The sequence below is a fragment of the Rhinoderma darwinii genome, chromosome 5 (assembly GCF_050947455.1).
Source record: "Rhinoderma darwinii isolate aRhiDar2 chromosome 5, aRhiDar2.hap1, whole genome shotgun sequence".
NCBI classification, from domain to species: Eukaryota; Metazoa; Chordata; class Amphibia; order Anura; family Rhinodermatidae; genus Rhinoderma; species Rhinoderma darwinii.
The window spans coordinates 322,386,683-322,401,254 of record NC_134691.1 but is presented as its reverse complement, the minus strand read 5'-3'; the positions used below and the strand labels follow the sequence as shown (position 1 = coordinate 322,401,254).

General features: G+C 43.0%; 1 protein-coding gene across 6 annotated transcripts in view; it reads left to right on the top strand.

Annotated features, from left to right (window-relative positions):
* The window catches only part of CACNB2 (calcium voltage-gated channel auxiliary subunit beta 2), a 251,465-nt gene that overhangs the window by 154,333 nt on the left and 82,560 nt on the right, over window positions 1–14,572 (top strand). For 4 of the 6 annotated variants that reach the window (XM_075827589.1, XM_075827587.1, XM_075827590.1 and 1 more), the window contains one exon: window positions 2,058–2,177. In XM_075827589.1, the coding sequence (XP_075683704.1) occupies window positions 2,058–2,177 (120 nt within the window). Of the gene's footprint in view, window positions 1–221; window positions 811–2,057; window positions 2,178–14,572 lie in introns of those variants that run through there. The other 2 variants (XM_075827592.1, XM_075827588.1) reach the window with 1 other exon arrangement.

The window sequence follows — 14,572 nt, the reverse complement described above, 5'->3', positions numbered from 1 at the left end:
TAATTCTACATTGTATAATAAATATTCTGTATTCCATCTCTGCATTGTCCATTTTAGCAGTTTTCATCGTTTACAAATACAATCTATGACTATGTCCATGTGCACACTACAAGTACAGGTCTATTACATGTGATGCAGATTATCAGCCGCTCTGCCCTTCGAGCATCTTGCTATTTTCGAGCTGTGTACCCTTGAGATGCAGCACAGCAATCTGACAAAGACTAACAGCACTGTGTGATGTGAGCAACTGCGTAAGGACAGGATACAGAGCATGCTCCGTGATGCCAGGCTCCGTCCCCCAACCAGATCCCTAAAGAGATTGATTGAACTTTGCACTTGCAAATGTCACTGAATACATTTTGCCCATGATTTTATTTTTATAAAGCTTCCATTCTCCAGGAGCCATGTAGACACCCTCTCTCTGCCTGGCAGTCAGCTGGCACTGGCAGCAGTGATGCCTTGTGCTCAGCATCTTCTCAACCATGAGGACAAGAAGACATATTTGCACTTCTTCTTTTAAGTGACCTTCGTGTTTCTTAATACTTCTGATTGGAATGAGAAGGAAACACAACCTCTCGCCCTTTACTTCTGCTCAAGTTGTCGTGTGTGGTAGTTCTTGGATCTCACGAGAAAAGATGGAAAGGGAAGGCAATGCTGTTCTTCAAGATAATCTGTGCACTTGTTTGGGAAGGATCTGCACAGGGTGCCCCTGCCGGGCACAATAACTAACCGGTCTGGCTAATGAAGGCCTCCTGGATTAGACTCTTAAAAAGAACCAAGGGAGGACGACTGAAGAATTCTGATGTTTGTGTAAGCTCCGTCTATTTATCTACCTAGAGGAGAAGTCCTGATGTGGCTGATATGACCGGCTGCTATATATAGACCTGTATTATATTAGATAACCACCGTTATCTAGATCAGGGTGACCTCGTATTTTGGTCTCGTAATATTGTATATAAAAATCTGAATATTTAAGATAATTGGATGACACTTGGGTCTGTCGAAGTGATACACTCATTGTAGACATTATAGGCAACTTATGTTTGTAATCAAATAGTTAATGATCTATAGGAAGAGTTGTGACCTGGGAAGGTCTTGGAAGACTCGTATACAGGAGGTCTACCCTTGAATAATATTCTTTTAGAGTGTAAGCTCCTTTGCAAAAGTACTTTTACTCCTATTATTTTGTTGATATAATATTTAGATGTGACGAGATTGTAAGCTCACATGTCCAGGATGACTCTTGTAGCACATTGTACATCTCCGTGGCAGCTGATGGAGCTATATAAATAGAGGCAATAGTCACTGTGCTTATAAACTATGATATGTCGTAAAGAGGGAAAGCAAATATATCATCTGCTATAGACAGCCTGTTTTTGTTTTCTCTGTTAGGGTATACTGACCAGATACAGGGGGTCCTGTGTTTATGAACCCTTTAGCTATAACCCAGGAGCCATGCCAGATCACCTGTAGAGGTCAATGGATGACCATTGAAGCCAGTGGGCACCCTACGATACTTAGTTTTATCTTCATTTATACTGGGGTAATTGAATTCTTACTCATCGGAACCCATAAGACCTGCAATCTAGAAAGCAATATCCATAATATACAACCCCTTATAGTATAGTAAATATTCCTAATAAAGAGTCATGAAATGAATGGAGGGACAGGGATTATGCTATAAAGCCTATGGGGGCACTGACAATGAATGGCGCTTTGATTGGCATAGATGAGCCGCTCTGCCAACACGACACATTTGTTTTATGTTTGCCTCTTTAACTGTTTGTTAATAGCATGTGTTGTGTAGTCTGTTTTGATCTGGAATCAGATTGGAGATGCACAAATGAGCACGGAGACCGAGAGAATAAAGATCTTTTTCTGCAAGATTACACGCCTCATGATAAATATTCAAAACAGCTCGAGTAATGAGAGAAGCCAACGAGCTGATCCAGTCAATGCTTATTCCATATTATTAAACTCGCAATGGTGGTTTATACATGACTCGGTGTCATCATCAATGCGCATCCATTATAATATTTTCTTCTTCCTCTCCCCAGGGTTCGGCGGACTCCTATACCAGCCGTCCATCTGATTCTGATGTCTCTTTGGAAGAAGACAGGGAGGCCGTGCGGAGGGAGGCAGAGCGTCAGGCCCAGGCACAGCTGGAGAAAGCCAAGGTACAGCATCTGACATATTGTGATCAGCATGTCTGCTGGTGCATTACAGAACTGGCCTGAATATAATAGCTGGCATACATGGTGGCTGAATATGGCATAGGAGGGAACGGGCATCTTTGTAACTTTACCTGTTGGGTATTCTAAATATCCGCAATGAAGTTCTATGTGACTTGTAATGAAGAAATTTGCCATTTCATGTTATAAAAAAACTTATGAGCGCTATTGAGGTGTTTACCCACCTGTAGATACCATGTATCTGGGAATGTTTGTGATGGTGGCCAGTGGTAGCCATTCATTTAATTTACTCCCTGTGTAAGTATGGGCCGCAAGCCACCAGTATCTTTAGTATCTTTAGCCATCGCATAAACAAAGAGAACAAAAACCCTACAAGAATAGGGGTAAAATGTTTCCTAATCTGGGAGATGTAGATTATGGTGGCATGTGGTCATGTGGACACTGATTGTAATGCCCTCCTACACACTGGAACTTTATAGGAGATATTAACTGGTAGGGAGCATTAGATAATGCAGCAACAGGATGTATAATATCTATAATCTATAACACAAGTATAAACTAATACTGTAAAAAAAAAAATTCTGTGGCAATACCCCTTTAAGCCTTAAAGGGTAACTCCAGTGAAAAACAGTTATCATTAGTAAGACACTGTGTGTTTTTGGGTGGATGCCTGTCAACAGGAAATATAGATTATTTTAGATTTGTACACTCTGTATAGCTCCAGCAGAATTTTGCAGGAGAAGATGGCTGCTGTTGCCAAGTACTAGGCAGAAAATGTGTCATTTTTGTTTTTTCCAAGTGTGTGGTATGGGAGTTATAAAGAGCAGAGTAGAGCAGGAGAGACAGGGGCTCTCTGTCAATTGTCTTCATTAAAGGGGTTGTCTGCTTTTAACAATCCATTTTTCGAGGGGTCCCACAAAAATAAGCTGATCACAAGGTTTTTTCCGCTGATGGGATCCCCAAGGATCAGCTGTAATCTGCAGGAGAATCTGTCTGATGGCAGGTGTTTGATTTCCCTTTAGCTCCACCACAGGGGATATTAAGTATTGCACATTGTCCATTGAAGTCAACAATGAAATACATAGACGTGCTGGGTCCTCCAGTGCAAGAGAAACTTTTTGTAGCCATTCTCCACTATGGCTAATAGAGTCAGAGTCGTGAATCAGGACCCCTTGTCTAATAACTCAGCATTCCCTAAAAAGGTACTTATAAATGGGTTGTCTGAACCAGACCACCCCAGTAAGTCTAACTTCACATATATCAGTTGCATTCGGCCAGTTGTTTTAGCCTGGAGAATGGACGCAACTGCTGAATTTTTGGTGGACTGGACGGTCGTCTATAGCCACATAGAAAAACATTGCATGCAATGTTTTTCTAACCGGCGAAGGGTCGACATCCAGTGTTAAAACGAATGCAACTGATGCCAGAACTGCTCCCATAGGAAACCATAGATCAGTTCTGGCATTAGTTTCCCTCCGGCATTTCTATATCACGTCTTTGGAAAACGAAGCCGTATTGCCAGGAATATGGGAACGGGGCCTAAGAAACTGCAAGTTGTGCTTCAAATTGAGATGGTTATATTTTCATTACTGGTGGAATCACTTTAGGTGTTCCTATTATGTAGTTACATTTGCAATGCAGATGTGGAGATAATTTTGCTGATCTGATTATGATTTGTCGGGACTACTGGAAATCCATTTGATCAGTCCGAGAATTTTTTTATTTTTTTTTTAAATGCTTAAAAAGTTAATTTTTTGCAATAATTTTTTAAAATTTGACTGAGAATACAACTTTTTTTACTATTAATTGAGCAATTTCACATTGAGAAATTATACACATTTTTGAGCCCTTAAAATTGCTGACAGCGCTATATACAGGGTGGGGAGAGAAGTGTAATTATACCTGTGGTGTCAGTCATGGTGCCGCGATCTAAAGTGCCATGGAGGCGGTCTCTTCATGTAGTGCTCCTGGCACTCTGAACGCTGCCAGCCCATTCCCTGTGCTCTAAGCGACTGCTCTAGTGTCCAATTAGGAGCCCGCTAGAGCCGTCACTCAGAACAGAGAGTGGCACTCGTGATCGCGGCGCCGGGGACATTAAAACGTAGATTTCTCGGTCATGAAATTTGCATTACCAACACCACAGGAATAGTTACGCTGCTCTCCCCGTCCTGTATATAGCGCTGTCAGCAGTTTTGAGGGCTTCAAACTGCTGACAGATTCCCTTTAACCTTTACATCTATCTTTGTATGTACTGTGTTGAGTATATTCCAGTATTGAACAAATGTTGGGTCTGGTAGTTACGTCACGTGAGGCTTCCACTAGACTGACCGTTCTTCTGAATGATACTCAGCATTCTATTTTTCACTGGTGTGGATGGCCAGACCGGCCCAATGACACTTGGTGGTCTATCACCACATGGTAGATTTGCCAGTCTTGTTGCAGACTAATTGATCGGGCCCCAAGGATTGAGTTTCAGAGATATCATGGATAATCTGGGCAGGATGCCGCCCAGAGTAGTTGTCACCATATTCCCAGGTTTTTAGAAAGTAGAAGTTTGGGCCGATCGGTGGGATCAGAGGCAACTCGTAAACAAAGTGGATCTGGAAACTAGAAGACATTGCAGCAGAACTAGTATATTTATTGCTATACAAGTTAATCTAGCGCAGTGTTGCTATGGGAATGGAGCTCAGAGATGCCGGCTGCAGCACACGGACAGACTTTATACAATATTTATTACCTCTGGCATAGCCGTCACAGTGGAAGCTGAAGAAATCACATCAAAGCCAAAGCCTTTTTTTATTTCTCATGTCGATGCCTGAAATGTTTTCACTTCAGGTAGCAGAGGCATTCTATAAAACGAACACAGATGCTGACTGGGAGACAACCGGCGCACAGCGGGGCATAGAGCTTACAGTCATGACGTGGAATTTACCGCCATCCATACGCTATACAGTACCCATAAATCCTCTGTTAAGGGAGAAATTATAAATATAGCCCTCTGTCCATAGTAAGTCCATATTTTAACGCTATAGAAAGATGGAATACGGTCACATCCTGCAAATTAATAAGAAATAAACATTTTCAATATGCTTTTTGTATCAATTCCTCATGGGTTTCAAGATCTCTGCTTGCAGTCAATCAATGAGAACTTTCATTGTTAATAATGTGTCCTGGTTATGTGATGGACACACAGGCGGACGGCTCGTTACAAGACACAGCTCTGATAACTGTACTGTAACGAGCCATGCACCTGTGTGTCCATCACGTGACTAGGAGAGAATTTTATCTTCTGGGAGTAAAAAATTAAATTTCTTATTGAATGACTGCAAGCAGAGATCTTGAAAATAGTGAGGAATTGATACAGCTACAGATACTTCTTGTCCTGGTATGGACTATGGGCCTCATTATCCAAATTGTAACAGGAAAACTGGTTTTGTTTTTTTGCCCATAGCAACCAATCAGAATTTAGCTTTCATTTCTGATACCGCCCTGGAAAAATGAAAGCTGAACTCTGATTGGTTGCTATGGGCAAGAAGGCCAGTTTTTGATAAATAAGCCCCTGTGTCTCCGTGACAAGGGGGAGAATTTATTAAGATTGGCATTTCATACACCAGTCCTGATATAAAAAGTGCTGGAGTAAAATGCTCCTAGTTTATTATGGGGCACATACCTCTTAATAAATTAGGCGCATCGCTGGTCGTCCATGCGCCAGAAAGGGAAATCTGAGATAGCTACGAGCTGGTGTAGATTTCTGCTAAAATTTACGCCACATTTGTGGGACCACATGCAGTCCTGCCTCCTACCGCTAAGCCCCACCCACTTTTTAAAAGGGGGAGGCGGCGTAAATGCAAAAGTCGCAAAAACTGCATTTTCGACTTTTCTGTGCCATAAAACTGGCATCCATAGTGATCTAATATTACAAAACCTCCAATCGTTGCAGACGGTGAAGTTTTGGCCATGCTGCGGAAGCCATTCAAGCTTCACATTCTGATTAGTGATCTGGTGTGTCTCTTAGGCCTTATTTACACGAACATGTTAAACGTTCGTGTGACGGCCATTGAAACAACGGCCGTCCCACGGACCTTTGTAATCAATGTGGCTATTCACACAGCCGTTGTTTCAACGGACCGTGTGACGGGTCCGTGAGAAAATAGGACATGTCCTATTTTTCACGCGTCACGCATCCCTCCATAGACTCTCAACTATGGGGGATGCGAGACATCGCGTCCCGCAGCGCAGAGCAGAGATGCACCTCAGACGTGAAAAACTGCAGTTTTTCATGTCTGAGATGCGCCACGCTCTTGTAAATAAGTCCTAAGGCTTAGTTCAGAAGTTGCAAATTTGTTGAATTTTTTTTATTGCAGATTTTACCCTTAGTAATGTAAAAGGGCGAGATCTGCGTCATATCCGTAACACAATCCCGTGTGAATTTAGCCTTGAAGTAACTGCCCAGTCCCCAGAGTGATGAGCAAACAGACAGTAATGAGTGATGTCATCAGCCTCTCTGCCAATGACAATGCTGACGTCTAGAATTAGGCCCCTGGCACAGTCCAGGGATAGGCTCAGACTCCCATGACCCCTATATTGCCGCTAGGGGAGACATCTGTGTACCGCTACGTTAGTGCTTTTGGCCAGTAGCACAGACTAAGGCTTAATGCACACGATCATGTTCTTTTTTTGCCATGTGCTATCCGCAATTTTGCGGATAGCACACGGACCCATTTATTTATATGGCCCCATTCACACGACCGTCATGTTCACGGATCCGTGTGGGGCCCGCAATTGCAGGCTGCAAAAACTGAGGACATGTCATTTTACGGCCCGTATTGGCAGCATAGACTCGTCCATCAGACATGACCGCCACCTCCATTTTTTTTTTTGCAGGTCCGTGAATACTGATGACACACGGATGCACTACGGAAGGTTTTTGGCGGATAAATGGTCTGCAACGGATCATATTGGTCTCTATGGCGCGATCATATACATGTGATAATTCAATAAACTATTACTTTAATAGATTGACAAATTATTTTCAGTATTGATAACTGATACTTTGATAATTTATCAATTTGTGCATCGACACAGAGCAATGATCGTTACGTTATCGAATTGTTGAACTGGTAACGACAATTGCTACTTGTGAATGGGACTCTATGGTATAAGTGCCTGTCCTGTCCTGTCCTTCTGAGCATGCTCATTATCCTTGTAATTGCTGCTTTATCTGATCGGCTGCAGGTTATTCTTATCTTCTTTATAAAGGTTGATAACATTCTTGTCAAACAAATATTAGATGATTCGTATTTCATTTTTAGTTTAAAAGATGGACCACCCGCTTTTAAAATAGAATTTGGCCCTGCGATTAGCAGGTTGGGCTTCTCCAGCCCTCAGTGATCAGCAGTTATTGCTTGGGGGAAGCCGTGTCTGGCCATACACTTCTTCTGCGGTGGCCATCTCGGGGGCAAGTTCGTCAGAGTGAAAGTCGCTTTTTGTGAGCGTCTCTCCGATCTTGCACATATGACATCCATATAAACTATTAGGCTGGATTAACACATTGTGTATTAGTTGCAGATTTTTGATACAAAGCCAGAAGTGGTTTCAAAAGGAATAGGAAATATAAGTGCCTGTTGACATCTCCGTTAGGGGCCTCCGTCACAGATCCGCCCGAAAATACCAGAAACAAAAGCGCAGCATGCTGTGCTATTATTTCTGGTAAAACCACGGACACCCCAACGGGAACCCATTGAAGTCAAGGGGTGCCCTCGGGCATCGGTGGTGTCGGTCTAAACAACAGAACCACCGCTTCCAGTATTTTCATGTACTCCTATGACGGAGCAGAACAACAGAAATATCAACGCAAATGTGAACCAGGCCTAAAGGAGAAACTTATACTTCTCCTTCCTCCCAGATCCACTTCTGGCTTTGGCTCAAGAATCTTTAACAAAATCTGCAAAAAATACACGGTGTGAATCCAGCCTTAGGGGTTGTTTCTGTTCTGCATTTTACTCCATGCTGCTGTCATCCTGACACTGCCCCGTCACATGCAGCTCTGTCCTAATTCACATATTCACATAAATCAGTGCCTCAGCACACTCAGTCCTGAAATACTCTGTGCTGCTGATGTGCCCTGCCTTTTCCCACTATCAGTCTGTGACATCTGCTCACATCACGACACACTCCGCCTTGTGCTCATTAACATAATCACATAAGTCACTGCCTCACCATACTAGCATCCTGAAATACTCTGTGCTGCTGGTGTCCCCTGCCTTTTCCTCTATGACCTCTCCCAAAATTGTGACACATCCCCTGTGCTCACTAAAATAATTACATAAGATCCCAATATTACTTCATAAAAGCTGGCCGTGCCGTTCAGGGTGCTAGTAAAGCTGGGTGACAACTCATTTTGGAAGTCGTCCCGACTTTTTTTTTAGTTTTAGGGGGAAATGCTCTTCTCGGTTTTGATCTTATATGACTAAAGCCAATTATTCTATCTGCTGTGCTGTAGATGTTGTAGGTTTAATATACGCAAGCGGGAAACAGCCTGATGTAACGTGATTACGTTGCTAAGATTTGTTTCTTTGTGTTAGACACTGTAGCGCTCCTTGTTGCTATGGGAATTTGGCACGCCATTTATATCTTAGTTGCACGGATACATTGCAAGCCTAATCTGCGACTAGTGGTTTGTTCTATTTGTGGAAGCAATATCCCAATTTCTAGAGAGCCATTTACTAATTACTCAGTCGTGGCAGATGAAGGTGGTGATTGTCACAGAACATTTCCTGTCGGGCAGCTGCGAGAGCTTGGCACAGAGATGTCTCCCTCCGCCTGTGTGACTGTCAGCGTACAGAGCTCTCGTCTGGGTGTCTGGATTACAGATGTATTTGCGTTTGGTGTTAAATAGTCAGCGGGACAGAAGTTATTTTTACAAACCAGTTATTTCTATCAAGATTACTGTATTTTACTGTCAGATGGGAAAGGAGGGTAATTTCTCACACATTGTACTAATAATATCCCCAGAGGCCTCGTATAAGTTTAACTGCAGGGGCGGATACAGACAGCAGAGGGCCCCGTGCAAGAAAAGTATATGGGCCCCTTGCGTTCCAAAATGTCATCATACATCACCCCCCTATGTCTTGCTAACAATCCACCGTGACATTAACTCAGTCCCATGCGATCTAATAGACAGTAGGATGCTACTTTTAGGGTGTCAGTGGGACCCTAATCTACTGGGCCCCTGAGCACTGCCGGGGGACCGGAAGTCTAGTTGCACAGCTGTCTTTGGTGACGATACGATTATTCGGCCCTGCTGTACTATATGTAGAAGCAGTAGCCAGTAGTACAGCGATTGCTTAGAGTACAGCGGGGCCGGTCACATGACGTAGAGTCGTGTCGTCATGAAGGAAAACTGCAACTAGACTTCCTGTCCCCCACCAATGCTGTAAAAATCTATGAGAATCTCAGAATCAGCGAGACGGGGGACCGGAATATATATTAGCGAATGTATCACATACTGCAGGGACTACACTGCTAATAATTTTCGGGCCCCACACAACCCTATTAATGCAAATGTTCACCTTTGTTGTACAGTTTACCTTTCTTACTGTACCTTGTGCTGGTCCTCATTGCATACATCTTATAGCCCATTCTCATTTATGGCTGCATTCACAACTCTGCTGGCTGCAGAGCTGAAATCTCCTGCATCCCCTACGTGTTTAGGGTCGGCTTAGAGCTTGAGTTGTGTTCTGATAAGTGTAGTCTACTCTCCCAGAATACATTGAAGCAGAGAGCACCGTATTAAAGGAGCTGAGCTCCACTACTTGGGGCACACACATCAACAAGCTTGTTGACTGTTTCCCATAGCAAGTAGGAGAAATGAAAATTCAGCTCTGCAGTGTAATACAGTTTTAGGATCAGTATTAGGAGATACAAAGGTACCCAACATTTGATAATTATCAGGATCCGATCACTTCTTCATGCTCATGTTGTATTGGTACTGTCTCACACCTCCATTCATTCCCGCCCCCCCCCCCCCACCCCTCATTCTTTGGCCCTTCATTCTCATTATCAGTCGATTTCCCAGGGGTCGAATCCTTGCTGATTAGCAAGTGATGGCATGTCCTAGCAATATGCCATCACTGGAAAACCCCATTAATAATGCACCCCATGACTTTAAAGAGCATCATATTGCATGGGTTTCATGTGCAAAATAGTGGAAATCATAAACCTGTTTCAAGAGTCCAATTTGATTTACTTCTATGGGTTGACCATGTATGTCCCAAGAAAAAACCCTATATTTTAGTACTTAATGGGGGTCCATATATAGCATATTCTAGTGATATTGTAAGGTTGTGGGGGAGGACCCCAACTCTTAAAGTTACATAGTTACATAGTTACATAGTTAGTACGGCTGAAAAAAGACACATGTCCATCAAGTTCAACCAAGGGAAGGGAAAAGGGAAGGAAAAATTTCTACACATAGGAGCTAATATTTTTTTGTTCTAGGAAATTATCTAACCCTTTTTTAAAGCCATCTACTGTCCCTGCTGTGACCAGCTCCTGCGGTAGGCTATTCCATAAATTCACAGTTCTCACTGTAAAGAAGCCTTGTCGCCTCTGCAGCTTGAACCTTTTTTTCTCCAGACGGAGGGAGTGTCCCCTTGTTTTTTGAGGGGGTTTTACAAGGAACAGGATTTCACCATATTTTTTGTATGTGCCATTAATATATTTATATAAGTTAATCATGTCCCCCCTTAGTCGTCTTTTTTCAAGGCTAAATAGGTTTAATTCTTTCAATCTTTCCTCATAACTTAAATTCTCCATGCCCCTTATTAGCTTCGTTGCTCTTCTTTGTATTTTTTCCAACTCCAGGGCATCCTTTCTATGAACTGGAGCCCAGAACTGAACTGCATATTCTAGATGAGGCCTCACTAATGCTTTGTAAAGTGGCATTATTACATCCCTGTCCCGCGAGTCCATGCCTCTTTTAATACACGACAATATCCTGCTGGCCTTTGAAGCAGCTGATTGACACTGCATGCTGTTATTGAGTTTATGATTTACAAGTACACCCAGATCCTTCTCAACAAGTGAATCCGCCAGTGTAGCGCCCCCTAGGACATATGATGCATGCAGGTTGTTGGTACCAAGATGCATAACTTTACATTTATCTACATTAAACTTCATTTGCCAAGTGGACGCCCAAACACTTAGTTTGTTTAAATCTGCCTGTAATTCATGAACATCTTCCATAGTCTGAACTATATTACATAGCTTGGTGTCATCTGCAAAAATAGAAATAGTGCTATTAATCCCTTCCTCTATATCATTAATAAATAAGTTGAATAATAGTGGTCCCAGCACTGAACCCTGGGGTACACCACTTATAACCGGGGACCATTCAGAGAAGGAATCATTGACCACAACCCTCTGGATACGGTCCTTGAGCCAATTCTCAATCCAATTACAAACTATATTTTCTAAACCTATAGTCCTTAATTTACTCATTAGGCGTCTATGGGGGACAGTGTCAAATGCCTTTGCAAAGTCCAAAAACACTAAATCCACAGCGGCCCCTCTGTCTAGACTTCTGCTCACCTCTTCATAAAAACAGATTAGGTTAGTTTGACAACTTCTGTCCTTAGTAAAACCGTGCTGGCTGTCACTTATAATGCTATTTATTGTCACATAATCCTGTATATAGTCCCTCAATAGGGGACATTATTATATATATTTTATAGTTTGTGTATATGACAAAGTATGGCTTATCTTTTTTTTTATGCCTTTAGGTGCTGTATATCTTTATGCTGTTTTATCCCCCAGGTGGCGTTTCCTTAGTAGAATGGCCTGATACGTGTTTATATGGCCAGTAATTGCGCTGATTGTCATTTGGGGTTTCTTCCACCGCAGGAATTGCCTGACCGGCCTGTTGTGCGTTGGTTGTGTTGTCTTTATTGCAATTTCACTGCAATGTTATTTTTTATTTGAACAGGCAAATGATGGTTGGCTTGCTGGATGCTCTAAATTACATTGCGCCAGGATAAACGGCCTTGATGCCGCCTTTAGTTAGGTATTGCCTCACCAAAAGAGCGCCAGGACGTCGTAGCATGGTTGTGCTGCGTCCTGAAGCCAGGGAGGGGGGGGGCAGCGCTTGCTGCATAAAAAGGTGGTGTTCCTGCCAATGTGTGTTCATTGAGTGGAAGAGGAGCAGCCTGATTTCAGAGAGAGCTGCTGCTAGGAGATCTGTGTGACAAGAGCTGCTGACTGGCACTAATGTTGGGCCTAAGTCTGGGACCTGGAGCATGTTTCGGGTGACGGGCAGTAGCCTCCTCGTGAGTGTGCCAGTGTCATGTGGGCTGCAGTGGGTATGGGCCGGAGCCTCCCCATGCATGTCAGTGGGAGTGTGGCAAGTCAAGAAGCCAGCAGTGGAGTCCCTGAATTGCGGACCACCCTATGCATCGGGGAGGAGTGCCCATTACTCTGTCCGAGACCAGCAAGTTCCCTCTTTACCACGACCGGGTTGGGCACCAACTCTAACCTTACAATAGTTCTTGGGAATGATTTTGATAATAAGTATAGAATAGGGAATGGCTGTTCATGCAGTTGCTTATTATATAAGTATTTTTACCAATAGGAATTTTTAATAATAACACGTAATGGCACATTTTGCTTCTGCTGCCATCACCAGTGTATAAAATACAGAGGCTGGAGTCATAGAAATTGAGAAAGGGTAAGATGGCTGCCTATGACAGGAGAGGTGATGCTGAATGATACATGGAGATGAATGGTGTCATCGGAGCAGGCATGTGACGGGGCCGTGCAGCTCCCGGTGTTGTCATGCAATCTGGGGGAAGAGGACTGTGTGCGCACAGACCTGGGGGAGGGGTTCTGCTCATATGTGTGCAAGATGATTCTCCTTCTGTTCCCATTCATTTCTCATTGTGGATGCTCTGCAGTGATATATTATCTGTCCTGAAGAGCTCCAGTGACGTTGTAGACATTACCTCGCCCGGCATGATCTGCAGCTGGTATACATCTGGGCTCAGGCAATTTATAATATTCCATATACTCTGAATTGCAAAAAGTGCCAATGTCCCAGAAGAAGGTAGAGGGTTTGTCCCGTGAGTGAGTTCACAAGTATACACTGATGGGTACTTAACCTGTTGGGGTCACCAGCCTGGACTACGGGGGCCTGACTGTAAGTGACAGGGGCATAGCAGGCAAGACGTGTGGCCTGGGCGCTGGTTGCCAGAAGTTGGGACGCCAACAAGCCACTCAAATACAAATTTTTGCCCCGGGTGAAGGAAAGTCTATCTATGACTTTGACTTTATGATTCTTGTCAGCAACACTCAATAGAGGCAGATTTCCTTATGACTATACAGCACTCAATGCTCACAGCAGTGTCACATCATGTAGGCTGAAGTTACCCGTAGGCCTTCCTAGCACAGGCACTTTAATTGCCCTAAATTAAATGTAATATAGGTATCTATCTATCTATCTATCTATCTATCTATCTATCTATCTATCTATCTGTCTATCTGTCTGTCTGTCTGTCTGTCTGTCTGTCTGTCTGTCTGTCTGTCTGTCTGTCTGTCTGTCTGTCTGTCTGTCTGTCTATCATCTGTCTATCATCAGAATCCAAATATGAGGCAGCACTCCAATATTTGTGAAAAAAGTTTAGGATCTGTTAATTCACCAAACGCAACGTTCTCAAAAAAGGTTTTAATAAAATGGGGTCATAAAAGTAAGATATTAGTTCTTGTCAGACAACCCATTTAAGGAGATCCTCGAATCATCTATTTCTGAAAAAAATGACAACTGGGTGTTACCACTCTCCTTGTCAAAGGGGCGTGTCCTTACACAGTCTCACTGTCAGCACTGATTGGACGGTGTCAGTCTGTGCAGGGACACACCCACAATTGGTAACACCCAGTTGTCAATTTTTTCAGACATTTCTAAGAGGAATAATAGAAGAACGGCACAACATGGAGTTCTAAGAAAAGATGCTCCAGAATTGTTATTTCATGGGGAATACAATGATTTACTAAAACAGAACAGTCAGGAGAGGGGATAGGTCTTCTTTAAGAGCTTGCAGGATTTCCAGGATTTTCCCTAAAGGCTCTGCTCTAAGGACAATATATTACAGAATTGTTGACACATTTTCAGGCTCCACTGAGACATTTCCAGGGATAGGGAGTGGACTTTTTTTTTATAGAAATCAGCTTCTTTTTAAAGGTTCCTTGTCTCTCTCGTCCAACCAATCCATAGTATGCAGTATGTTCCTCAATTGCAGTCCACCAGGAACCCCAAGAGGTCATTTTTTTAGGATCTGCCATAGAGGGAATGGCATTTCAGAAAGATTTTAGGGCTATTTGTTCTTGACAAA